General features: G+C 46.6%; 1 protein-coding gene and 1 pseudogene across 17 annotated transcripts in view; both read left to right on the top strand.

The window, feature by feature from the left end:
* Positions 1-27,167, top strand: part of Mosmo (modulator of smoothened) — a 137,383-nt gene that overhangs the window by 98,357 nt on the left and 11,859 nt on the right. For 13 of the 17 annotated variants that reach the window (XR_008212914.1, XM_052712613.1, XM_052712609.1 and 10 more), the window contains 17 exons: positions 135-260; positions 952-1,060; positions 1,284-1,349; positions 4,560-4,685; positions 5,122-5,257; positions 5,356-5,459; positions 7,128-7,208; positions 7,584-7,678; positions 8,792-8,911; positions 14,140-14,214; positions 14,413-14,557; positions 15,461-15,656; positions 18,107-18,177; positions 23,713-23,862; positions 25,343-25,433; positions 26,050-26,160; positions 27,031-27,128. Coding sequence is in view for 16 of the 17 variants with exons in the window: in XM_052712613.1 (XP_052568573.1) it covers positions 135-260; positions 952-1,060; positions 1,284-1,349; positions 4,560-4,685; positions 5,122-5,257; positions 5,356-5,459; positions 7,128-7,208; positions 7,584-7,678; positions 8,792-8,911; positions 14,140-14,214; positions 14,413-14,557; positions 15,461-15,656; positions 18,107-18,177; positions 23,713-23,862; positions 25,343-25,433; positions 26,050-26,160; positions 27,031-27,128 (1,900 nt within the window). In the remaining variant the exon portion in view is untranslated. The remainder of the gene's footprint in view (positions 1-134; positions 261-951; positions 1,061-1,283; positions 1,350-4,559; positions 4,686-5,121; positions 5,258-5,355; positions 5,460-7,127; positions 7,209-7,583; positions 7,679-8,791; positions 8,912-14,139; positions 14,215-14,412; positions 14,558-15,460; positions 15,657-18,106; positions 18,178-23,712; positions 23,863-25,342; positions 25,434-26,049; positions 26,161-27,030; positions 27,129-27,167) is intronic. The other 4 variants (XM_052712610.1, XM_052712611.1, XM_052712620.1 and 1 more) reach the window with 4 other exon arrangements.
* LOC128095699 (uncharacterized) lies at positions 9,852-9,975 on the top strand (annotated as a pseudogene).

Raw genomic sequence — 27,167 nt, 5'->3', positions numbered from 1 at the left:
AAGGTAGAGGGAATTGGGGAGAAGGGCAAGGCCTGCCAGAGCCATGTGCTCCAGTGGGCTAGTGTCCCTTCACTTGGAGAACCAGGTCATTAAGCTGCACATGACTATAGTTAGGCTGCTGTGTCTCCTTCCAGCCTCCAGGAACTCAAGCTCTGGGTAAAGAAGCTGCAGCCTGAGGGAAGCTGCAATCTGCTACAAGCCTTGAAGAAAGTCTTTGCTCACAAGGAGCTGAATTCTCTGGTGACCATATTGAGAAGCTGGTAGGTCTCCTTTCTTACTCAGCAGCTGATAGACTACATGAAGGAGGCTGAGGACCCAAGCAGTGTCTAAGAAAAGACATCACCAAGCATGATGCTTCACACACACTTGAAAGAATGATTCTGTTCATAGGCTACCCATGTATACTTGGGGCAGGGCAGCCAGGGCTGGCTGGCGCTGCTGTCCGCCCAGCTCTGCATCTTACTCAGGTGACCTAGGACACAGGTGATCAGTTAAGAATGAGTAGAGGGGCTGGGAAGGTGACTCAGTAAAGTGCTTGCAAGCATGAGGACCCGAGTTCAGATCACCAGCACCCATAAATAAAAGCACCGTATGACTGTAATGTTAACACTGGGGAGGCAGAGACAGGAGCAGCCGGTGCTTCCTGATCAGCCAAACTAGCCAATCAATGACTCCCAGGTTCAGTGGGAGACCCTAGCTGGAAAATAATATAGAGAGTAATGATGGAAGACACAAGGTACGGGTTTCTGGCCTCTTCATGCACACATACATGCATGTACAATCATATACAAGAACACATGCACATATAAATACACACACACACACACACACACACACACACACACACACACACACACACACGTTCCCTGGGAATTGCCATTTTGATCGGGGATGTTCACAGCATAGTTTCAGTACGGAGTACCCATGCCTCCTCTTGCATCTGCTCCACAGTCCAGATCAGCCTTCTGAATTCCTGTCTGACTACATCCAGCAGTCCACCATAGGACGGGACCTCTTCATTCATGTCACCACCTACAAATGCAATGATCATGTGCCCTCTGTGAGTATCTGAACTGTTCCAAAGCGCCTCTTTGACAGTTGGCAGCAGTGAACTGGGCCGGCCTCGGAGACTGCCTAAGCAGGGTGCCCAAGCTGTGGAGCAGAACACACCTCTCTTGGGCCCACTTCCCCCGTTGGTGAACAGAGGGTGTGGGAGGGTCTGAAAGCTCCGACAAGGAAGATTTGTCAGAATATTGCTGGGGCTGACTCTCACCCTCCCCCAGGCTGTTCTGAAGAACCTCACAGACGCGCTTTGGGGCTACCACCACTGCTACAGCTCAGAATCAGAGGTAAGCCTTTTGAAGACCGGCTGTACCTGCCACCTGCCCCAGGGCTGGGCCTGGGGGATCTGGCCAGGACAGACTATGCCACATGCGTGCATATTCTTTTCCCCACTTCATCACGCCTGCTCTCCATGCTCGGTGACTTTGAACAGGTAAAATCATATGGCAGTGAAAATGTGGAAAGAACAGAGACAAGCTGGAGTGGTAAGCTGTTGGTAGCTTGTCTGATGAGCTGGTCACACACTTGTGAAGCCTGTTCAGTAGAATCCTCCATCACTTTCTATAAATATGAACACAACCCTAGCTTGTTTCAACTCCCACCAGAGCATCCAGACCGAAACAATGGCTCCAAATTTCCTTCCTAAATGAGCCCCTGCTGTTGGGAGGGACTCCAGAAGGGCAGAAGGGTGCTCCACTCCTTAGCAGTCCGTTCACTGGGGTCCTTGTCCCCGTTACCAGCTAAGCACCGCCCACTCTGTGTTGTCAGAGGTGGCGTTTAATGCACAGCTCCATCTGGCTGATGGAAGATGCAGTCTTAGGGGTGTGGTGCTTCATACCAGTCACGCTGTTGTAGAGAATCAGGAAGATCTCAAGTTCTAGGCCAGCTACATAGTGAGACCCTGTCTCAAAACAAAACAAAAGGAATGTAACCATCAGCCCACAGCCACGCCTGCCGACAGTCACCCAGGGTTTGCCCCCCACAAATTGTCTCCCAGATCTTCCAACCTCATTTAGGTGTCATCCCATTTTGCTATTTCACTGTCCCAACTCTGATTATAGATGCCACAGACTATAGGGGCTAGAAAAAGGAAGTGAATGAAAACAGTAGATTGAAGAAAAATTTTTATCTTGTCAGGCATGATGGCACATGCCTTTAATCCCAGCACTCATTTAGAAGCAGAGGAAAGATGATCTCTGTGAATTCGACGCCAGCCTGCTCCAGAACAGCCAGGGCCATTTATATATGTGTATGTGTATATATATGAGAGAGAGAGAGGAGAAAGGGAGGAGAGGAGAAACAAGAGAGGAGAGAGGGAGGGACGGAGGGATGAGGGAGAGGGAGGAGAGAGAGATCTTAAAATCTGGCTCCTATACTCCCAGCACTGAGGAGGTGAAGGCAAGAGGACCAGGAGTTCCTTGACTATATTGAGAGCTTGAGGCCAGCCTGGGCTACCTGAGACCTGGTCTCAAAGGGAAAAAAAGAAAGAGAAAGGCCAATGAGATGGCTCATTACTGCTTTTACAAGGCACTTGCCACCAAACCTGATGACCTGAATTCTATCTCCCGGGACCCACATAGTAGAAGGAAAGAACTAACTCCCACAGGTCAGGTTGTCCTCTGGCCTCCACACACGTTCTCTTGTGTGTCTGTGCACATTCTCACAGATAGATAGATAGATGATAGGTAAGAGAGAGGGGGAGAGAGAGAGAGAGAGAGAGAGAGAGAGAGAGAGAGAGAGAGAGAGAGAGAGAGAGAGAGAGGAGGAGGAGAGAGAGAGAGGAAATAGCTGTAATTAAAAGAAAAACAGGAAGCCTGCGCCCATGAGCATCCCCTAGTCACTTTACCCTACCCCACTCTCTGGCAGTCCTCCACTGCTTCCTGTCTCTGTGGACTTACCTGTTGTGAACATTTCACCTAAATGGAAGCATACACCTTTTGTATCGGGCTTCTCTCACTTAGCGTGGCATAGTGTAGCCACTGTGGTACTTCACTTTTATGGATGGGTGACACTCTGTTGTCTAGATGGAATAATGGATTCATCTGCTGATAGATGTTGGGTTTTCCACTTTTTGGCTATTGTGAATGTTGCTGCTGTGGAAGCAGTACAGGACACAAGTCCCCATGTTCAGTGATCTAGAGCAGAGCTAGAGTAAAACTGCTGGGTCCCATGGTAAGTCCAGGTTTGATTTTTACTGTTGATGATGTTCTTTTTGGGTTTTTTGTTTGTTTGTTTGTTTTTGGTTTTGGGTTGGTTGTTCTGTTGTTGCTGTTGTTGTTATGTTTGTTTGTTTTTTAAGTCAGGATCTGAAACTAAAATCATGGCTCAGTGGTTAGGAGCATTGGCCGATTTTCCAGAGGACCTGGGTACAATTCCCAGCACCAAAAGGTGGCTTATCCCTGTCAGTATCTCCAGCTCCAAAGGATCTGATGCCCTATTCTGGCTGCCAAAAGCATCAGGCACCCATGTGGTACACAGGCATACATTGCAGGCAAAACACCCATACACATAAAATAAAATAATAAAAATTTAAAAGACAGGGTCTCACACTGTAGCCCAGGCTAACCTTAGACTCAGAGCAATCCTCCTGTCTCTGACTCCTGAATGCTGCAATTGTAGGTGTATACCACCAGACCCAGCTCTTTGTAGTTTTTTGAAACACAGTCTTACTATGTAGCCCAAGTGGGCCTTGAACTTAGCAATCTCCTTGCCTCTGCCTCCCAAGTGCTGAAATTACAGGTGTTCACTAACACACTTGGAGTCTATGTTTAATTTTTCTTTTTTTGAGAAACAACAACAGCTATACCATCCCACATTCTCACCAGTATTACACGAGTGTTCTAATTCTCCCCTTCCCCACCAATATTTGTTGTTTTAGAATTATTATTAGTGTATGTGCACACACGTTCGGGGCACTCATATGCCAAGGCATGTATATGAAGGCCAGACTATAACACTGTAGAGTTAATTCTTTCCTTTCACCTTCAGATGAGTTCCAGGGACTGAATTCAAGCTTGCATGGCAAGCACCTTTCCCCACTGAACCATCTTGCTGTATCAACTTTTTAAATCGCTATTAATATCATCATTGTCATCCCAGAGGATGTAAAATGTAAAAAGACAGGATCTTTCTATGTAGTTCTGGCTGTTCTGGAACTTGCTATGTAGACCAGGCTAGCCTCAAAGTCACAGAGATAACCCCTACTGCTGCCTTCCAAGTGCTGGAATTAAAGGTGTGTACCACACCTGGCTTAAAAGGTTCCTTTGTAAAGTTAGAACATTTTCCAGCTGTTTCGAATTCTGCAAGTTAATACTGTACACATGGGACAAAATACCTTGGTGGGCCCTGTCTAGTGTATGAACCTCAGTTTATCACCCCAGGTTTAAATAGACAGCCACTCAGCCGTGGGAATTGACTTGGATGCTTGCCTTTTCCCACATTGCCAACTACTGTCATCCAGTGACTTCTAGATAGCTCATTGTTTCCATCACCCCCAGTTCTATACCAGTAGGGATGTGGATGAGCTCCTAGCAGAAACCCAGAAGGCTCAAGACCTCCTCAGCCAGGTGCAAACCCTGTGCCAGAACAGCCCATGTGAGGAGCTGGCCTGCATGATCCAGAAAGTAGGTGGCACTCCACTGTTGATGTCTGGGCTTGCCTTTCTACTGCTGATACATTAGCTATAGGAAGTAACTTCTCAGGGCCTCAGTTTTTCACTTTGAAACTGTGCATGACAGGAGGTGGGGCCAGGTCAAGGCTTCCTCAGTGACTTAGTGTACTGGTCTCTTGAGTCTCCAGAAACCTTGTGATCTAAGCCCATGGACAAATGGCTTGTCATCTTGGATCTTGGGCGAGGGGGAGAGGTGGACACCTGGAAGAGAAGCAGGTTGCTGGAGACCTTATCCTGTCCCCTGAAAATTCAGAAAATCCTCAGAGAATTGCCTTCAACCTACCTGCTAATGTTTTTAAAAGCTCCACATGGAAGGGAGGGGTGAATGGGGAAGAACTTCCCAGCTTTAAGATGTGATTGTGTAATGAGAGTTTTTAAATTGCATGTAGATCTCTACAGAGATTGTGAAAGGCCCATTCACAAGTCTCTTGCCTAAACCTCCAAAGCATGAAGCTCCTCTCACAATCGAGTTCCCAGACTTGGACAAGACTTCTGCAGAATGGCTGAAAGTCAATGGTCTAAAAGGTATTAAGTCCCCAGAGAGGGCAGGACCCAGGTGGCTGACTAGACTTGGAACCTTGGAGGCCTCCCAGGCAATGCCTCAAAGCTAATGTGTTTTTCAGCCAAGAAGTTAAGCCTTTATCAGATTCTGGCACCAAACGCCTTCAGTACTGTGGAAGAATTTGTGCCTATTCTCCAGAAAACAGTGTCAGCTACTATCCATGAGGTAATTCCAGGTCACGCTTCTCTCCAGTCCTCTGCAGGAGTGCTCCCCTACACTACTTCCCATCTTACGTTACGTTGGGACGGTGGAAGCTTAGGGCATAGCCAGACAAGCATGGGTATGAGGGCCTGGGTGGGATTCAGGTTTTCCATCCAGGACTCCAGAATGCTTATAAAATCTAGGGTAATGAGGCTGGAGATGCATGGACCAACATGCATGGGGTCCTGGGTTCAGTACCCAGTACCAAAGTATAAACAAGCAAACCAAAAAAATCTACCATAACTGCTGGTTTTCAAGGATATGAAAATGAAGGCTGCGATGAGAGTCCAGTCTATAGAATTTTTGCTTTGCAAGCATGGGAGACCTGAGTTTGATCTTCAGCCCCATGTAAAAAGGCCAAATGTAGTAGCACAGATATACAACTATGTAGTACAGGAGAGATGGAGGGAGACAGGAGGCTCCCTGGGGCTCACTGGCAAGCCAATCTGTCCTACTTGGTGAGCTCCAGGTTCAGTGAGAGACTCTGTCTCAAAGAAGGTGAGTGGGATTCCTATGGAAGGTACCAGAGATTGTCTTTGATACCGTGGTCATCTCCTCCATGAATGTTGTCTTCCACCCCACTCAAATAAGACAGACTTGTTTTCTTGCTGTCCTTACTGCCTTGTATATATTTGTACAGTGGCTGTTACAGCATATTCCTGCATGTAGAGCCCTACATAGTATGGACCACTTAAAAGACTCTTCTCTGACTCTATGTCCACCAGGTCTAGTACAAGTAAACAGTCAATGAATGTTGCCTGGATTGCTGAGTGATAGGCAAGTGGAAGGAAAGTTGGGAAGAAGGAAGAGAATGATGTGTATTTGGATGAATGGAAATGCTGGCAAATATTCACAGAAAAGTGGATCACTAGATGGATGAATGGATGAAAGGCTGAATGGATGGATGGATAAATGGGTAGGTGAATTGGCAAGTGGAAATATTGATGAATGAATTGAAGTGTAGATGGGTGGATTATGAATGGATATATGGATAGAAGGATGAACAGATAAATGGGCAGATGGTGGATGGATGGATGGGTGGATAGATGGAAATGCTGATGAATGAGTAGGATAAAAGTGACGACTTGACCAAACAGGGCAACAAATAGGTACTGAGTATCTATAAAGCCTGTCTGGATTCCCAAGTGTAAGAAACATAGCCGGTATGGGTTTTTGTTTGTTTGTTTTTGTTTTTTGAGACAGGGTCTTACTGTGTAGCCTAGCTAGCCTGGAACTTGCTTTGTCTGCCTGCCTCTGCCTCCTGAGTGCTGGGATTAAAGGCATGTGCCACCATTCCTAGCTGCCAGTAGATTTTAATATCTCTGATTCTTCTCTGTGTTACCACAACACTTGAACCATGCCTTAGTGGCTTTGATGTTCAGAGGATCCCCTAAGAAGGCTTCTGACTTGCTGTCGGGCCTGGCTTATTCAGGGACCCTTCTCCTGAAGGCTTCACACAAGGCCAAGTGGTGGTATGTGTGCATGTAGGTAGGAAAATCTGACTCCAGATGAGCTCAGAACTTGTTTCTCTCATGCATATGAGCCAGAGAGCCCAGCGCCCAATTTAAATGTAATATTTCCCATTCATGCCTCTGCTTACCTGTTCTCCATTCTACCCATGTCTGAGTGCAGAAAGCAATGATACAATTTGAATGGCATGATGGGACAGTGAAGAATATCCATGTGGAACCACCCTTCCTCTATGAGTACCAGGTCAGTTATGGGTCCAACCCATTAGAATGTGAGTTGCAGGAAGGTGCCTTAGGACATATAGACAACAAGCCATTGATCAAATTCCCTGTGTGTTTCTATGGGCACCTCCCTATATGGGGCATAGATGCCACAAACAAGTCTCTGGTCTTTTGGGGTGATATCTGCCTGTCCCTCATTTGAAGGAAATACTTGGGTTCTTCCTTTCCTAGTTTTGTGATGGACTAGCATGATGGACTTGCACCTGACCTAGCAAAATGTTTATACTGCCTGTATGTACCATTTCCAGAAGCCATCTGGAGTACCTCCCCTCCTCACAGCCGAGGCTTTCATGGCCACCCTTGGCACACTCACTCATGGTAGCCCATGTTTTCACAGAAGCAGCTTGGGCGAGCTGTGCAGATGTACGAGAGGCGCCTGGAGTGGCTCTCCCTGGCCAGCAGGAGAATCTGGGGCACTGTCTGCGAAAGGAGGTGCTGATCCTGCCAAGTCTGCTCTTGTTCCTTGTGGGGTCCGGTGTGTGACCCAGTGTCTATCCAACTCATCATTCCCCCTCAGAGCCGTCATCACCCACATCAGCCGTCATCGTTGTATCTCAAGATTCTCTCCGTTAGAAGCAACAGAGAAATGGGCATGGTGGTACACACCTGTGATCCCAGCTCCTGGAAGGTTGCGGCAAGGCGTTAAGGATGTGAGGCTAGCCTGGGTTACATGGTTAAGACCCTGTCACTCACACACTCACACACACACACACACACACACACACACACACACACACACACACACACACGCACGCACACGGATAACTGACGCTCAAAGTGAGCTTGAAACTTAGCAGTCTGATGAAGGTAACTTGGAATTCTAGCCCAGGCTTGTTAGCCCTGTGGCTGCTGCATCCAGAGGGTCAGGCTTGTCAAGAACCCCCCAGCTCTGCTTTCCTCTCTGTGGGTTTTGTTGTCAGATTGGGTTTTCCCTGCAGGTGGCAATACAGCCAGGGATCCACTTCCTACCAGATTTGCATTTCCAGGACTTAAGCATCCATGGGTCATCAGACTAGCCAGGGAAACGTGATATTCTGGATTCCCAGTCAAATGCCCACTCCTGAAGCATGGTGTGTGCCAGCTCCACCCAACTCACACGAATTGATAGAGATAGTGCTGTCCCAAGGAGAAATGAAGATGCCATTGGCAGAAGAGGGGATAGATGCTGAATTGGGTGACACATGGTGGGGGGTATCCCAACATACCTTATTTGATGTATTGTAATTGACTATAAGGAATCTTTTTGTAAATATGTAGTAGTGACACACCAAAGGGAAGACAGGTCTTCTGACTTGGAAAATCACCACATGCAGTCCTCAGCGCTTAATCCACTTTCACTACATTTCACTAAAGACAGAAGGTCCCACAATACCCGTAGATGACTATAAGCCTACTTGTGTTGGTCTCAAACCACAGAGATTCTTGGCCATCTATGAGTTTGGCATACAAAATCCCCCTGGAAAAATCTTTAAATAGTAAAATGGAATGGAACAAACATTATCTGAGAGATTCAGGTTGCCTCTTGAAGCTTGTGTTTCTCTTTAGGGTTGTTATACTGCTGGATGTCTCGGTGACCAATTCCATGTACATTATTCATATCCAGCACTCCCTGCGAATGCTGCTAGAGGAGCAGCTGTCCAACAAAGACCACTTCAACATCATCGCGTAAGTCCCCGGAGTTCCCCATGGGTATCGGGGAAGAAGCTGTGTGTGGATGCCACCACCAGGCTGAGGCTTTGGGCGAACAGCGGGACCACAGATAGTGATGTTATGAGGGCCCGGCATCTTAGAATGCCTATCAGTTTATCTGATTTGGGTGATCTTGTTTGGGGTCTTGAATAATTGAATGGCTGCAGGACTATCCCACTGGGGCAAAGGTTGTAAGTGGCCCCAAAACACATGATCGGTCAGGGTGATGTAATTCAGCCCATTGCCCCATTTGGCTTTTAAGCTAGTAAACACAGCAGAGAAAAGAGAGGGACCCAGCCATGCCCTGGTCTTAATCTTAGCCTGGTTCTAGCAAGCATGGCAAATACTTGGTATTCCAATTCTAAATTAAATTTAATTTTAATTTATAAATAAATAGTATACAAAATTTGAAACTATATATAGCTTAAGCTATAGTTTTAAAACTATGTATCATTTTAAAATTATATAATATGTAGCTTCTAAAATATATATTCATTTAATTATATATGTTATATTGTATATGCCATATAGGTAACTTTAAAAATTTGCAAATTATATATAGTTTTAAATTGCATATACTATCATGATGGCCTTTAATCTCAGCACTTAAGAGGAAGAAGCAAGAGAATCTCTGTGAGTTCAAGGCCAGCCTGGTCTATATAGTGAGTTCCAGAACAGCCAGGACTACATAGAGAGACCTTGTCTCAAAACAAAAACAAATTTTATATGTTATATGTAATTACATATCATATGTAGAGGTTATTAAATTTGAATAGGATACTATATGTCAGGTGTGGTAGCACAAACCTGAAACCCTAGCATTTGGAAGACGAGGTATGGTAGTTCATGCCTGTAATCTCAACGTTTGGGAGCTATAATTTCAGGCCAGCCTGGGCTGCATTGTAAATACTAGGCCATCGCTTCTCGGCCTTTTGGCTAAGATCAAGTGTAGTAAATACTAGGCCAACCATTGATGCATACATAGCAAGACCCTGTTTCAAAAACGGAAAACACACATTTTTTTTAATTGCATACACTTTTAACTAGAGAAGGCCTAAAAGTCAGCAGTTAGTACTAAATAATAGGCCAGAGCCTAATCTTTCCTTAATAAATTCTGATGAAAAATGCTTAGGGCAACATTTTCCTTTTTTATTAGCGCACACCAATTACACAAAAATAATGGGCTGTATTATGATGTTGTCATGTATGTATATGGTGTACTTCTATATACTCACCTCTATTGTCCCCTCTTATCCCCCCTCCCCCCTCTCCCTTGCTTCCTTCCTTGGAGAAACATTTTATACAATGTTTTCATCCATTTACCCACCTATCAATTCAACAAGGTTTCATTGAGAACCTGCTGTGTGCAAGGCAGTATACTGACACTGGGATCCAGAAATTAATGTACACAGTCCTTAGGGAACTTAAGGTCTAGTAGGGAAGACCCATTAAGAATCTCCAGCTGGGCTGGAGAGATGGCTCAGAGGTTAAGAGCACTGGCTGTTCTTTCAAAGGTCCTGAGTTCAATTCCCAGCAACCACATGGTGGCTCACAACCATCTATAATGAGATCTGGTGCCCTCTTCTGACCTGCAGGCACACATGCAGGCAGAACATTGTATACAATAAATAAGTAAATCTTTAAAAAAAAAAAAAGAATTAAGTGCTGTTGAGTGCTTCCTGATGAATAGGCAGAAGGTTTCATGGACTGGGAAGGATGGAAGGCAGGCTCAGTCTGTGCTGGCTGGGCCCAGGAAGCTTAAGAAGCCTTCATGGAGGAATGACCTCTTGAGCTGGGTCTTGGTGGATGGATAAGGTTTGCCCCGCTCATAGGCATGGTATGCACTAAGGAAGGAATACCCCAGGTAGCGGGAAATGTGAGGCACGATAGAATTGTAAGGGACTGTGGAGTAGTTCCATGAGGATATACAAACAAGAGGCTTTGCCGGATGATAGAGACTTTATACAGGGCCATGTTCAGGAGTTTTAAGCAAGGTGATATAACATGATCAGGTTTTCATCCTCAAATGAAGCTGAAGCAGCAATGTGAAGGATGAACTGAGGGGGCATAACCCCAGAGGGAAGGAGGCCAGTGGGCTTCTACTGTGGTCCTCACGCCACACTCACGCTAATGGAGGGAGAAGGGAAGATGACGGGGAAGCAAGACAGAGCACTGGGGAGATGCACGCTGCAGAGGGAGGAGCCGTTCGCTGTGGGGAATGTAGGGAATGAAGGATGGGGAGATGATGGCCCAGGTAGAGCAGAGGAGGCTTCAGCCAGGCGTCGTGACACACCAGTGATCCCAGCACTCAGGAGGCAAAGGCAGGGGAATCAGTTGGGAGGGAGAGTTTTAAACACGGCAAGTTTGAGTGTCTTGAAAGTTTGGAGATCTCAAAAGGTGTCCTGGCAGGGGCTCCAGGAAGGAGTCGGAGCAGAGAAGCATGGGTTCAGGAGCCACTGATGCCCAGTTATATGGTTGGAACAGCGTTTCCCCTGTAGGAAGGAGGAAAGACAGAGAATACTGAGGGAGCACTAGGATTTCACCCAGGAAGACAGTGACCAAGGAAGACAGGAAGGGAAGCCAGAACGTGGGAGGCAAACAGCAGAGAATGGTGTTGGGGAGGCAAAGGAAAGATGTGGTAGAGCACTTGCCTAGCATGCTCAGCACCTACCTGCACTACAGGGGAAAATGTCCTCAGCAAGTCCAAAGGAGCAGGAGCAAGCAGGTTATGCATCACACATGTTGAATAACTCCATTTCTATAAATGTATCTATCTATGCATTCTAATGAAAAAAACAGAACAAAGAGTTAAAAATGTTTTGTTTCTTTGTATATTTTGGATTTCTAACCCAAGTGCCATAGAAGGTTGGGAACTGACTCCTAGAGACACCCGCTACAGATGTCAGGAAGAAGGCAAGAGTACCTTCCCAGGCAGAAGCATGAGAGCGATAGGCTGAAGAGGGAGCAGTGGTGGAGCAGTGGTGGAGCAGTAGTGGTGCAGTGGTGGAGCAGTGGTGGAGCAGTGGTGGAGCAGTGGTGGTGCAGTGGTGGGGGGTGGTGGTGGTGGAGCAGTGGTGGTGCAGTGGTGGAGGAGTGGTGGTGCCGTGGTGGTGTGGTGGTGGAGCAGTGGTGGTGCGGTGGTGGTGCAGTGGTGGTGCAGTGGTGGAGCAGTGGTGGAGCAGTGGTGGAGCAGTGGTGGTGTGGTGGTGGTGCGAGCAGTGGTCCGGTGGTGGAACAGTGGTGGTGCAGTGGTGGAGCGATGGTGGAGTGATGGTGGAGCAGTGGTGGAGCAGTGGTGGTGCGGTGGTGGTTCCGTGGTGGTGCGGTGGTGGTGCCGTGGTGGTGTGGTGGTGGTGCAGTGGTGGTGTGGTGGTGGTGCCATGGTGGTGTGGTGGTGGTGCAGTGGTGGTGTGGTGGTGGTGCAGTGGTGGAGCGGTGGTGGAGCAGTGGTGGAGCAGTGGTGGTGCAGTGGTGGAGCAGTGGTGGTGCAGTGGTGGAGGAGTGGTGGTGCAGTGGTGGAGGAGTGGTGGTGCAGTGGTGGAGCAGTGGTGGTACAGTGGTGGAGCAGTGGTGGTGCAGTGGTGGAGCGATGGTGGAGTGATGGTGGAGCAGTGGTGGTGCGGTGGTGGAGCGATGGTGGAATGATGGTGGAGCAGTGGTGGTGCCATGGTGGTGTGGTGGTGGTGCCGTGGTGGTGTGGTGGTGGTGCCGTGGTGGTGTGGTGGTGGTGCAGTGGTGGTGTGGTGGTGGTGCAGTGGTGGTGTGGTGGTGGTGCAGTGGTGGAGCGGTGGTGGAGCAGTGGTGGTGCAGTGGTGGTGCAGTGGTGGAGGAGTGGTGGTGTAGTGGTGGAGCAGTGGTGGTGCAGTGGTGGAGCGATGGTGGAGCGATGGTGGAGCAGTGGTGGTGCGGTGGTGGAGCGATGGTGGAGTGATGGTGGAGTGATGGTGGAGCAGTGGTGGTGCGGTGGTGGTGCCGTGGTGGTGTGGTGGTGGTGCAGTGGTGGAGCAGTGGTGGTGCAGTGGTGGTGCAGTGGTGGAGGAGTGGTGGTGCAGTGGTGGAGGAGTGGTGGTGTAGTGGTGGAGCAGTGGTGGTGCAGTGGTGGAGCGATGGTGGAGTGATGGTGGAGCAGTGGTGGTGCGGTGGTGGAGCGATGGTGGAGTGATGGTGGAGTGATGGTGGAGCAGTGGTGGTGCGGTGGTGGTGCCGTGGTGGTGTGGTGGTGGTGCAGTGGTGGAGCAGTGGTGGTGCAGTGGTGGTGCAGTGGTGGTTCGGTGGTGGTGCGGTGGTGGTGTGGTGGTGGTGCGGTGGTGGTGCAGTGGTGGAGCAGTGGTGGAGCGGTGGTGGTGCGGTGGTGGAGCAGTGGTGGAGCGGTGGTGGTGCAGTGGTGGTGCGGTGGTGGAGCGGTGGTGGAGCGGTGATGGTGCAGTGGTGGTGTGGTGGTGGTGCAGTGGTGGTGCAGTGGTGGAGCAGTGGTGATGCAGTGGTAGTGCGGTGGTGGTGTGGTGGTGGTGCAGTGGTGGTGCAGTGGTGGTGCTTTTCCAGGGAGCTTGTCCAGCATGTCAAAGGGAAGAGAGAGAAGTTCCTGGGAGACAGAGTAGAGGCTCCTAGCTGTGCAGGGTGATGGGAAAGAGGGCATGGAGTGTGTCTGCTAAGGAGGAGTTTTATGGGATTCTCAGAAGAGACCATCACAGAGGAGGCCTCGGTTCAGCAAGAGAGATCCATCTTGGCCCAGAGAAAGGTACACTGTTACCCATAAAGGGATGAATTCTCCTCTTGAGAATCTTAAATTCTGGCTTATAAAGAAAATGAGATCATGCATATTTATAGAAAAAGACCATAGTCCAGCCTTGGAAGGAAAGTGTGCTGTGAGGGGATGCTGGACTCCAAGAGTCTTAGGGAAACACTGAATGGCTCCCCGTGGGGACGGAGAAGTTCCTGCAGAGAAGGGAGATGTCAGAGTATCAGAGGGCAGCAGCCAAAGCTGGCCCGCACTCTGTCCCTGCTTGAGAATCCTGGCGCTGTCCCACACGGAGTTTGCTTCACTGTGTTATGATGAACAAGAAAATTTTGTGAGCCAGCAACATTCCAACATTTTGGGGGGTTGTTGTCAGAATTTCATCTCCCTAAAGGCCCGTAAAGCCCAAAGAACAAAGACTCAGAATGGACGTATGTCCTAAAAACAAGCCCCTTTTTCTTCCTTAAAGGTTTGGAAGTACAATTGAGAGCTGGAGGCCTGAGATGGTTCCCGTGAGCCATGACAACTTACAGAACGCCTGGCGGTAGGTGATGGAGGCAGAGCCCTGCTGTTGCTGTGACTTAGCTGTCCTGTGGCATCATCTTCCACTCCCCGTCTCTACCTGGATGTAGCCCTCTGCAGGCCGCCCCCCCCCCCACCCCCAGCCAAAGGCAGACATCAGAAAACAACTTTCCTCTCACTGTCCTTGGGACCTCAAGGCCTTGTGTCCCTGCCTCCCCAGGTGGGCTCTGGGCCTCCGGTGTCAAGGAAGCAGAAATGTCCTCAGCGCCCTGCGGAAGGCCATAGAAGTAGACTTCAAGGACAAGGACAAACATGAGTCTCAGGGCATCTACCTCTTCACAGGGGGTGTTCCTGACCAAGATGTGGTGAGTAGCCTCCATCCTGGACAGCTGTTGTCTTTTTTGTTGGCAAGATAAGGTCTGGCCTGGAACTTGCTTATGTAAACCAGGCTGGCTTCAAACTTACAAAGTCCACCTGCCTCTGCCTCCCAAGTGCTGGGATTAAAGGCGTGCACCACCACGTTCATTCTTTTATTGTCTTTTTTTTCTTTCTTTCTGCAGTGTTGAGTGTAGACTTTAGGCCCTTGCTTTTGCTAGGCAAACGTTCTACCATGAGCCACACCCCCCAACCCAGCACGAGTGTCTAAACTACCTCTACTCACACTGTAACACAGACAAGAATCTAGGATACAGTCACAGCTCGTGGTTCAGCAGGTCTCAGCTGGGGACTGAGAGTCTGACAAGCTCCAAGCATATCCATACTGCTGCTTACAGACCCTAGTTGGCAGGAGCAGGCTTTCAGGCCCAAATCCCTGCCAGACCCTGTTAAAACGTGAGAAGAAATGGTGTCTCAGACTCATGTCTTTTTGTCTTTGCACACAGCACTGGACCAAGCACACAGTGGCCTCAGGAAAGATGACTGGGGGGGGGGGCTGGAAAGATGGCTCAGTAGTTAAGAGCTTCTGCTACTTTTGTAGAAGACCCAAGTTCAATTCCTGGTACCCATGTCAGGTGGCTCACAACTGTTGGCAAACTCCAACTTCAGAAGATCTATTGCCCTCTTCTGGCTTCTGTGGGAACCTGTGCTCACCTGCATATACCCCACACAGACACACACACACACACACACACACACACACACACACACACACACACCATGACACACACATTCAGAAATGTTCTTTTAGAGAAAGATGACCAGCTGAGCTGTTGGGAGAGCAGCAGCTCCCAGGCCCTCGGGTGTGGACTTCCTGTCTCTCTTCCCCACAGTCCACGCTCAGCGCCTATGTGGCAGAGGCCTGTGGAGGTTGCGACCTCCATCTGAATGTCTGTCTGTTCTACGTGGGTGAACCACGACTGGACACCACGCCCCCTGCCTGCTACGCCAGCCGCAAGGACACGGCTACTGCCTACAAAGAGATCACCCGGGCTGCCCAAGGTCGCCTCCACTGGTTTGGAGAAACAGGTGTGTGGGCGTTTCCTGGTCCCTTGCCCCTTTCTTTCCAGACAGCGTCTCAGTACTGGATCCCCTTGACATTGAAATAGTCCCAAGAAACAACATGTGAAAGTCATATTTATTAAATGAGGAAGCTGGAGAGATGGCTCAGCTGTTAAGAGCCCTGACTGCTCTTCCAGAGGACCCGGGTTTGAGTCCCAGCGCTCACATGGTCATTCACAACCATCTGTAACTCCAGTGCCAGGAGATCCAATACCTTTTTCTGGCCTCCCAGGGCATCTGTCACTAATATGGTGCACAGACCTGCATGCAGGCAAATCATCCATGCCTATAAAATAATAAAACAATTCTAAAAAATCAAGTGAGGAGGGCAGAGCCATGGTTCAGTGGGTAAAGGGGCTTGCCGTCAAGCCTGAAATCAACCCTTGGATCGATCACACATGGTGGAAGAAGAGAGGCAAATCTCACACGTGGTTAACACACATGTTATGGCATGCACATGTATGCGTGTGCACGCACATAAATAATGTAAATTAAAGTTAGAAACTAGGGGTATAGCACAGTGGTCAAGGGGACACTTAGCATTCCCTGGGTTCCATCCCCAGCCCTCAAAAAGCAAAAAATAGCAATGTTAATCAGTATTCTGGAAATGACAAGTGATGGTGGGTGGGTGTACAATAACATGAATGTACTTAGTGCCACTGAACGGAACAGTTAAAGTGACTATGAGCAAACGGTGCAGCTCGGTGATGGGGTTAGTCCCTTGTATGCCCAGGTTCAAGACCCACTCACACCAAAAGTAAAATGGTGAAGTTTTCGTTGGGTATATTTTACTGCAAATTTTTAAAAGGTAAAGCCTTAAAATACTGTAGAAATCAACACTGAGGGTGACCTCAGTGGTAGAGTGCTTACCTAGCGTGCATAAATCCCCATGATAGATGCCCCATATTGATATGTGAGTGTTATATGTGTGTGTGTATAATATCACACTCATGCATACACACACATCAGATCTAGAACACATTGTAAAGATCCCTTAGACTTATAGTTCCCAAAGTGTGGTATATTCACAAGTAACCCATAAATAGCTGTAGATGGTATATGAAGCAAGGTTGTGCCCTCTCTCTCTCTCTCTCTCTCTCTCTCTCTCTCTCTCTCTATATATATATATATATATATATATATATATATATATATATATATATAGTGTGTGCAATGGTTATGATAATTACATGCTTCTTTTAACATTTTAGAAAAATGCTGACTTCACTTTGTTGGCTGTGACAAATTTTCATTTTTTTAAAGTAGTCTTAAAAACACAAGAAGTAAATGAAATTAAAATATATGAAATAAGTGATGGCATAGATGATATGAATATGCAAAAATCATTACAATAATGTGGGAGGGACTGAGCCTAGCTGTGAACAGCTGTGAGATGGCAGACACAGCTGAAGCATCTTACGTGCACTATATAACTTGACCTTCACCATAACTCTGTGGAGGAGGGGACTGTCTGCCCTGTTCAGCAGATGAGTAGCTGAGCCACAGCCTAAAGGACAGAAGCTGAACCCAGACAAGTCAGCGTTAATGCCCAGTGTACTTGCCGAATACTAGAGTCCTGCTCGAGAGCAACACTGGAATGTTCACTGCAGATATTAGCCACTGTAATTAGTCACTGTAAATAATTACCATATAGGTCATTATCTCCCATTCCATAGAGTAGCAAAAACCTTTGCACCTAACTTGCCCTTCCTGTGAGTGCCAGGACACTGAGTCCCATGGCCAGTTACACTGTGGTGATATTTTGTTCCCCAATATATCGTGCACCCCAATACATTTATCTGGGGTCAGAGAACAGAACAGCCACTAGACAGACATAGAGGCCAGAAAATGGTGGCACACACGCCTTTAATCCTAGCCTTCTGGAGGCAGAGATCCATCTGGATCTCTGTGAGTTTAAAGCCACACTGGAAACAGTCAGGCATGGTGACTCATGCCTTTAAGACCAGGAAGTGATGGCAGAAAGCAGAAAGGTATATAAAGCGAGAAAATCAGGAACTAGAGCTGGTTAAGCTTTAAGGCTTTTAGCAGCAGTTCAGCTGAGATTCATTCTGGGTAAGGACTCAGAGACTTCCAGTCTGAGGAAACAGGATCAGCTGAGGAATTGGTGAGGTGAGGCTGCGGCTTGTTCTGTTTCTCTGATCTTCCAGCATTCACCCCAATAACTGGCCTTGGGTTTCCTTTTATTAATAAGACCTGTTAAGATTCGTGCTACATCACACTCTTGGTGACAACATACCATTGGATGATACAGGGTTGGAGCTGGTTAGTTCAGTCCACTGTAGTCCCATCCTGCCCCTTGGGCTTGTCACTTCCCCGTGGCCTTCATGCATGCAGATGTTGACACTTGCCCAGATCCACACCCTCCCCTGTTGCTCAAGATGTGCTTTTGTTTCCAGGTATTTATGAGAGTGATGACATCAGTGCTATCATATCCGAGATAGAAAAAGCCCTCACCTACTCCCAAAAGGTATGCCGTGGGTCAGGTTTAATACATCTGTGGTACCTGTGTTTAACTGCCATGGCCACCACAACAAAATGCTACAAGCAGAGTAGTTTGGACCAAAAACACATTTATGTTTCTGTGCTTCCAGGGGCTAGAACTCTGAAATCAAGGTAGCAGCAGGGCCATATTCCTTTGGTAGACTGTAAGTAGAGGTCTTTATTATTGCCTCCCTTTTGTTTTGATGAAAAACAAGTGTGTTGGATGCTTATTATAAATGGCATGGAAGGCTTCTAAGACTATTACAATAGGGGAGACAGTTCAAACACAGAACCCCAAACACAGCTGAAATAGCTGGGGATTTGTAGACAGTGAGCAGTCAATGGGTAGAAAATCTCTAGGAGGGAGTTGATTAGGCTTCAAGGGTTCAGAGGTTCTTGTTAAAGGCCATCCAAAGACCTAGAACTCAAGCAGGGGTGGTATGGATATCAAGGGGAGAGTGGCCTTGCTGAACTTACTGAGAAAATTCTTTGCTAAAACTCAGCTGAGATAGCCAAAGTGGAGACCTAGTCAAAAGTTTGTCTCTTAAGTTTGGTCCACGTTTGGACATTCATCAGCTGTATAAACGTAATTCCAACCTATGCTTCCATCTCCACATGGCTATCTGCCCTCTGTGTTGGTCTTTTCTCTCACAAGAACACTAGTCGTATGAAATTAAAAGGTTCAGCCTACTCCAATATGACATCATCTTGACTTAAATTTTAATTTCAGCTACATAGACATTATTTTTAAGGTCACATTTGCAGTTACCAGTTGCAATGTGTCTTAGGAGACACAAATCAGCTCACACCAGCTTCCCTCTCCATGTCTAGATCCACTGACAGCCAAGGCTTCAGGTGGAACATTGTTTCCTGTCTTTCATGGGATTTTGATCTATATGCTATAGATTCTGTCCTCTTGAGTTCTTTCAATACACCAAGCCCCTTCCTAATCTCAGTCTGTGTGTGTGTGTGTGTGTGTGTGTGTGTGTGTGTGTGTGTGTGTGTGTGTGTTTTCAAGACAGGGTTCTCTGTGTAACAGCCTTTGCTGTCCTGAAACTTGCTTTGTAGACCTGAGGTCCTCCTGCCTTTGCCTTCCAAGTGCTGGGATTAAAGGCATGCACCCCCCCCCCCCCCCAGGCCCTAATCTCAGTCTTTGCAACTGCTGTATTCTCTGCCTGCTATTCCTTCCTAGATCATCCATGGTCTGCACTTTGTTACTCAAAATTCATTTAAAATACTACTTCCCCAAAGGAGATTTGAGTAGTACAGGTGAAATTAGAAAGATGGAAAGGGACCAAATCATGCCAGGAGCAATGAGAGTGGGAATAAGGGAACAGACAGGAGAATATTTAAAGATGCATTAACCAAATTTACAGCTGATGGAACATACAGGACGAAGGACAAGAAGAAACCTAAAGTAGTCCCCAAGGTTTTCTCTAGGGAAACTAGCAGACAGTAGTGTCATTGATCAACTGAAAGTGAATGTAGAACAGTCTATGGTGGGTGGATATGGGGGGTAAGGCTAAGAGAAAGGTGGCCTTGCCTATGAGGTAACAAATGAGGATGGCCTGAAGGCAGATGGAAAAAGATAAGGGGTAGAGATAGAGATTTGTAGGCAGAGTTTTTTGTCAGGGCCACCAGCTCCCCAATAGCTGACACAGAGACTTATTATTAATTATAAATTCTCAGCCAATATCTTAGGCTTGTTATTAACTAGCTCTTATAACTTAAATTAACCCATATTTCTTATCTACACTCTACGATGTGGTGGTACCTTTTTTCAGCATGGCATGTTCATCTCCTGCTTCCTCTGCATCTGGCTGGCAACTCCACCCTCTTCTCAGTGTTCTTTCAGTTTGGTTTTCCTGCCTAACCTCTTCCTGTCTAGACATTGGCCAGTCAGCTCTTTACTAACAATGAGAGCAACACATCTTCACAGTGTACAAAAGGATTATTCCACAGTATTTCCCCCTTTTTGTCTAATTAAAAAGGAATGTTTTAACTTTAGCATAGTAAAACTATATATAACAAAAACAGTTATCAAGTAAGAGTTACAGTTCCAATATCCAGTTCATTTATATTTGAAAAATTTGGAGAAAATACTCTATTATCTATCTTATCTTTATAAGTCTAAAGTTTTATATCTAATTTGCTTTTTATCATAACTAATGAAAACTATAAGTTTAACTATTTATTCTTTAACTCTATCAAAGACTCCAGAAGGATGTAATAGTACCTAATGACAAGGACACCTGGCTGCCTGGGCAGTCACCCAGAGTTCTTCTGTAACATTGGGGCATCCATCTTTGACCTATAGGCCTAGCATATCTGACAGACATTTCTGAAAAGCAGGGCATTTTGAAGGACTGTCCTACCTTGTTTTTGCAAAATTTGGCAGTCACACCCTTTTGCATCCTGCTGGTCCAGTTTGGACAGCATACTGTTAGCAGTCTAAGAAAGAGCAGTTTATTTGCCCAAATGGCTAGCCTTTTCCATAAAGAAAATAAACTCCATATGGAGTTTTCTCAATGTCCTTCATCTTCATTTAAGTAGATTGGTGCTGCCAGGAGCAGACATATCTCACTGTCATGAAAAGCCTCAGGTTATTAAACATCTTAAATGCCATATTCTGTAGGTCTTTGAAGTGTTTGAACATCTGCCTATCTAAATATTATCTGTTTAACCTTGAAAACATAACTAATATGACTATAAGTTTGATTATTATAGATAACTAACTACTAACTTGTATTTCTTAATTATACGTTACATTTTTAAATGAGCTGCATGGGCCAGGCAGTGGTGGCACACACCTTTAATCCCAGCACTGGGCAGGCAGAGGCAGGTGGATCTCTGTGAGTTTGAGGCCAGCCTGGGCTACCGAGTGAGTTCCAAGAAAGGCGCAGAGCTACACAGAGAAACCCTGTCTCGGGGGGAAAAAAATGAGCTGCATAAGCACAAAACCCCAAACAAGAGTAGAAACACACATATAGTATAACAAAAATAACTTTAAATTTGTATTAATAAACCAAAATCCATAACAATAGAAAGTATTTTGAGTTTAATAGTTGCTTTTTGGATTAAAGTAGATTCAATAATCTACCCTTTTGATTTTTATATTATAAAAATTTTATAAATTTTTTCCTTTAGAAAAAGATCTTTGAATTTAACTCCTTTGTTCAACTTTTTCCCTGACCATAACCAACACAAATTTATAACCAACCCCCCTTAAATGATGGCAAGCATCCATAACCTATCTTCTGAGAATGTGGGTGTTATTTTCTCTAGACTGCTTCCTGTTGTCTGGGGGAGCTGGCATTTTGGGGGGACCCTGAGAATATTCAGGATAATGGTTAAGCCCTGGCTAGAGTAGTATGTTAGGCTGGATCATCTCAACCAGCAGCATTGAAGCTGTTCTGGATGCAGAACTCTGAGGAAACTACAACAGAGGCATTCTGAAATGTTGGCTCATCTGGGCTATCCATTTTCATTGGTGTCTTTCACTGGTCCCCTTGTTCTAAAAATACATAAACTTTCAAAGATAACATGCATATCTGTATTACCACAAGTATGGAATGTGTGGAGTGTACAAGTCAGTTAAAGATAAATTTTTGTTTTATGTTTGAGCAGGTAAAATATACATTACATGTCTTACAGGTTTTTTTAGGTTGATTTCTTTATGTCTGTAGCCAGAATTTTCAGGGGGTTTTCCCCAATTAAACCTGATCATCTTCAACCTTGAACAAGTCCACAGCCTTTCTTTTTCTGTGGGAATAAAAGCACAACCTCTTCCCCGAAGCAACACATCTTTTGACTTTCATTTTGAGGTCGACAATTTTAAAATATATAGGTTGCTTTAATCCAGCAGCCTTCACAACCCAATGTCTCCAGCAGCTATCATTTGTTCATCAGCAATCAAAAAATTCAAAGACAGCTCGGTGGTGGTGGTGCATGCCTTTAATCCCAGCACTCAAGAGGCAGTGTGAGTTTGAGGCCAGCCTAGTCTACAGAGTGAGATCCAGGACAGGCTCCAAAACTACATGGAGAAACCCTGTTGAAAAAAAAAATTAAAAAAAATTTCAAAGACAGCACAATAACATACAGGATTCAGACTCCTTTTGTGTTTTCCATCTTTACGTGGATTTTTTCTTTTATATTACTTTACTACTTTTTTAAGCACTTTATTATTTTTAAACTATTCTTTTTGTATGGCTATCTACACCCTTTTTCTTTTCTCTCTCAAGCCTATGTACATTTTTAAACACACTGTAACTCATTTAGAGTTTTTTTTTCCATCTAGATCTGTCTTTACTGCATACCTGTAATCTTTTCTGTCTTCATGAGCAAAATCTTAAACCCACCACATGGCTTAGCTCATGGCATGCTGGCAGGGCTCATGCTGGTGGGGCTCGCATGAGCAACTCAAGTCTGCAGGCAGCGGTTGGGAGACATGTCTCTATTTTGCAGCCAGCATGAGAGACACGAGACTAGGAAGCCACGTTGCCTCTTTTTGTGTGTGTGTTTAGAACCTTCTTTTAAGCTTTCTCAAGTCTTATGTGGATGTAGGTGCCCCAAGTTGGGTACCATTTGTAGGTGACTTTTTTGTGAAGACCACCAGCTCCCCAATAACTGACACAGAAACTTATTGATTATACATGCTCAGTCAATAGCTTAGGCTTGTTATTAACTAGCTCTTACAACTTAAATTATCTCATACTTCTTATCTGCATTCTACCACGTGGTGGTAACTTTTTTCATCATGGCATGCATGTTCATCTCCTGCTTCCCCTGTGTCTGGTTGGCAACTCCACCCTCTTCTTCCCAGTATTCTTTCAGTTTGGCTTTCCTGCCTAACTTCTTCCTGTCTAGCTATTGGCCAATCAGCTCTTTATTAACAATGAGAGCAACACATCTTCACAGTGTACAAAAGGGTTATTCCACAGCAGAGATTTGGAGCAGTTCAAGCCTAGAATAGACAGGGAGTTTGTAGGGCCCATATCCAAGCCGAGGGAAGAATCTGTGACATAGGTGAGGCTGAAAATCATGTTGGGGACATAGGTGAGGCTGAGCATCATGGCCGGGACATGTTCTGGAACAGAGCAGCTGATTTTGGGGCAGAGAGGATGGGACAAAGAGCGATCCAGTTCCCAAGGATCTGCTTCCAGATAACCTTCTTCCAGCAAGGCCCCTCTTTCTATAGTTTCTAGAACCTCTCAAAGTAGTGTAAAGGACCAAGCATTCAATACATGAGTCAGCAGGAAAGATTTCATATTCAAACTGTAAGAGCTGGGTATAAAATGATGTTAGCATGTCTTCTTGGCCTGAAGGCTTGAGACCCCAAATGTGAATTTGCTCAATGTCCAATACAATAAGAGCATCCTTATTCTTCATAAGCTTGATCCACAGCCCCAAACTGCATTCTCTGAGCAGAAAGAAGCATCAAGAGGATTCTGTCCTGCTGTGCATGTGTGTCTATCTACCCACAGTGGCTGGTGTGCTGCTAACCACCCAACCCCCTTTGCAGTGTGCCCTCCTCGTGGCCTCCCTGAAGAACCATTCAGGAAAAGAAGTGCAAAGTGCAGCCCTTCAGAAAGACAAGCCAAAGATGCTCAAGCAAAGTTCGTCCAAGAATCTCTGTCCTCCCAAGCCCACAGCCCCCTCGGTGGCCAGAATGGTTTGACTCCCTTCCCTAATAACACACAGAGGATTTGTTTCCAGCTTGTCTCCTTGTCTTTCCTAGCTCTTAAAAGAACTGGGCCAGGCCCCAGGGCTAACACTGGTGGGGGCAGAGACCCGGGAGGGATGTCCCCTGGGGCCCACTGGAAAGAGGACCTGCCTCTTAGCTTAGAGGGGGCACCTATGGCTCTCCTACTCCCCTGTACTTTGATTATGCCTCAGCTTCATTCCATAGCCTCATTCTAGGATCTCTGTGGAACTATACCCTCCTCCTCTGCATGTGGTAGCTCAACCTGAAGGGTTTGTGGGGGAAAGAGTAAGTCGCTAATAGGACCTTGTTGCTGCAGACCAAGCTTAGTGGGGTATGACAGGACTCCCAAAGCTCAGCCTAAGCCTGCTGGGGATTATCATCATTCATGGGCATCAAACGTGTCTTACATAAAATATTCATTGCTCACCTAAGTGGTCAGAGGGCCTTCTAGAGGGGACACAGCTCAGCCCTGTGAGCAGAAGAGTCAGTGAACCCTGGAGGCTGCTGACTAGTGAACACACACATTTCAGAATGGGCAAGTCTATCCCAGGCATATATAGCTTAGCCATAGGCTGCACTTCCAAGGCATTCCAGAATTTCACTCAGAGAAGCCCAACATCCCAGGCTTATCCCCACCCCCTCTTAATATCTCCCAGTTCTGGGAGAACCCCAGCATCTCAGGGCTTTCCTTTAGTACCTTCAGTAGTTCATAGCTGACTCAGTATGAGGAGGGCTAGGCTGTACCATGGCTTCTATTGGGCCCTCCTGACAGGCTGAGCACTCCCTGGAGGGACGGCATCTAGGCCTTTTCACCACAGTTCACAAAAGGATCCCTTTGCTGGCCTGGTGCCTCTGCTGACATTATGAAACTATTACTATGTTCTATGTATGCCCAGTAAGGGAAGAATTCCTCTAAAACTGAGGGACCCAAGAGGACATAGAAATGTCAGGTAGAGTGGCACATGCCTTTAATCCTAACTCTTGGGAGACTGAGGCAGGCAGATCTCTATGAGTTCAAGGCCAGACTGGTCAATACAGCAAGCTCCAGGCCAGCAAAAGCCTCAAAACTGTGTCTCAAAAGAACAACAAAATTAGAGCATCGAAGTTACCTAAATGGTTGTTTGTCATGCTGGAGGCCCAGAAAATCTAGTCTAGTAGGAAGAGAATCAGGAAACTAGTAAAGAATGTTCTGGCAAACACCCAATGCTCCACTAGTGCCCTTTTATACTACATGTATGAAAGCTCACACTTAAACACCTTTTCACTCCCAAACCCAGAGCCCCCTGTGAAATCTGCCGCAGAAGGTGGGCCAAATGTGCCTGAGGTGCTAACTCTCTTCAATCCCTCCCTGGAAACATTCTTGATTGGCAGGTTGAGGTCAGGGTGACTGGGGAACTGCCTGCCACAGGCAGCAGGCCTCTGATGGGAAAGATGGCCTGTTTTCTAGAACATTAGAGATGACCTGAATGGCGACAAGAGCCCCCAAATGAAAGCTCTGAAGTGTCATCCCCCCAGTGGCAAAGCAAGCATCTCTTCAGGTAAGGAATGGCAGCAGAGAGGTGGGGGTGGAGGGTCAGCTCAGGTACCACTGAGGAATGAATTAATAATGAAAGTGACTAAATGATGATGATGCTTGACTGACTGCCAGCCTATCAGCCGAGATGCTTCTCATAAGGCCTGTAGCCATCAGCCCTCAGCAGTCAGCTCCCTATTTGCTGATTTTACTGACAAGATTCAGTCCAAAAGGGACTCATCAAGAGAAGTCACAGCTATTTTTATGAAAGTACTCACTTCATAAACCTGAGACTATGTATCTTTGTTTTAAAGAAAAAGATTTTTAGCACTGTGGTTCAGGGCAGCAAGCCCAGGAGTCTCCACTCTGTTTCTTATTAGCCCGTCTGTAACCTGGGGGACCATGAGGAAATTTAACAGGCACACTAAGCATTAACACTGTGTCCAGGAGCTATCAGGACCTGGAGAGAGTAGCTCCAGCTATTATTGGTCCAGACAAGGGCAAGGAACCCGAGATGGGAGCGAGGAGCCTGAGAATCCCATGCCCAGCGTAGATCTTAGTTGAAATAGAGAGAGCCAAGCAACATGGCTTTATCAGTAGGACCTACAGAGTAGCCCAACCAAAACTCAACTGTCTTCCAGCTGCAGTTCATCCTGGGAAAGAAGGGATGGTGGAACAGAGGAGGAAGGCCAAGCCCGGGGCAGATGATACAGCTCTCTCTGTGTTCAGCACAGACTCGGGGAATAGTGTGGGTAAGCTAGAGCCAATATATGCATCTGAACAGCTCCTGGCCCTGGGCAACCTGATGAGGACAGTAGCCCCATCTATCTCCTTCAGGACTCAGCCTCTGGAGCAGGCCTGTCCTTAAACAGCTCAGTTCTCCCAGCCAAAGACTGGACATGTGCAGGTGGGCTCGCTCACGGTCTTTGGACACTGGTGCCTTCCGGGAGAGGCAGTTTCCTGAGCCCCAAGGACAGTTAGGAGAGGAATAAAGATTTCCCTTGACCTGCCATTGGGTTGTTATGAAATGGTACCTATATTAGATACCTTTCTTCTTCATATAACAAAATACAAACAAAAGCAGCTAACGGAAGACTGTATTTGGGCTCACGATTTGATGAGCTATAGTCCATCCTGATGGAAAGTTGTGGAGGGAAAAGCTCTCAGCTGTGCCAACAGGGACACAAGGTGGCTGTGCCTACAATCAGGAAGCAGAGAAAACTGAATGGTGGTATTTCCCCCTTTCCCCCCATTTATTCTGACCAGAACTGCAGCCCACGCAATGGCGCTACCCACATTCAGAGCGGCTCTCCCCTCCTCAGTCAAATCTCTCCGGAAGTTCCCTCAAAGATAGATGCCGAGCCGTGTCTTCTGGGTGGCTCTCAATCCAGTCAATTTGACAATGGAGATTAGCCATCACAGTACCCATCCTAGCTGGATTCCTTGCTAAATGGAGAAGGGGAGCCCTGAGCAGCCTGCCCTCATCCTCATAATTTGCTTTCCACATCTCCAGCAAATTATACCTAAATAATTTGCAATGAATTTGACTGGCAGGGAAATTGACATGAGAAAGGGAGGAAAGTAGAGACATATCTGTGGTAACACTGCTGTGTTTCTCCTAGGTTCTATGTCCAAGAGGTACCCTCAAGGGAAGTTTGTTAGAAGGGCTAACTCTTGTATTGAGCTGCCCAGGAAGGATGCTGTTTGCTCAAGTCGAGAGGTATTGTTATGCATGTCAGCACACGCCCCTTAGTGATTC

This window comes from Peromyscus californicus, unplaced genomic scaffold (assembly GCF_007827085.1).
Source record: "Peromyscus californicus insignis strain IS unplaced genomic scaffold, ASM782708v3 Scaffold_4__1_contigs__length_199733344, whole genome shotgun sequence".
Lineage (NCBI taxonomy): Eukaryota > Metazoa > Chordata > Mammalia > Rodentia > Cricetidae > Peromyscus > Peromyscus californicus.
Note: the sequence above shows the minus strand (reverse complement) of the source record. Positions and strands in the feature narration are given on the sequence as shown.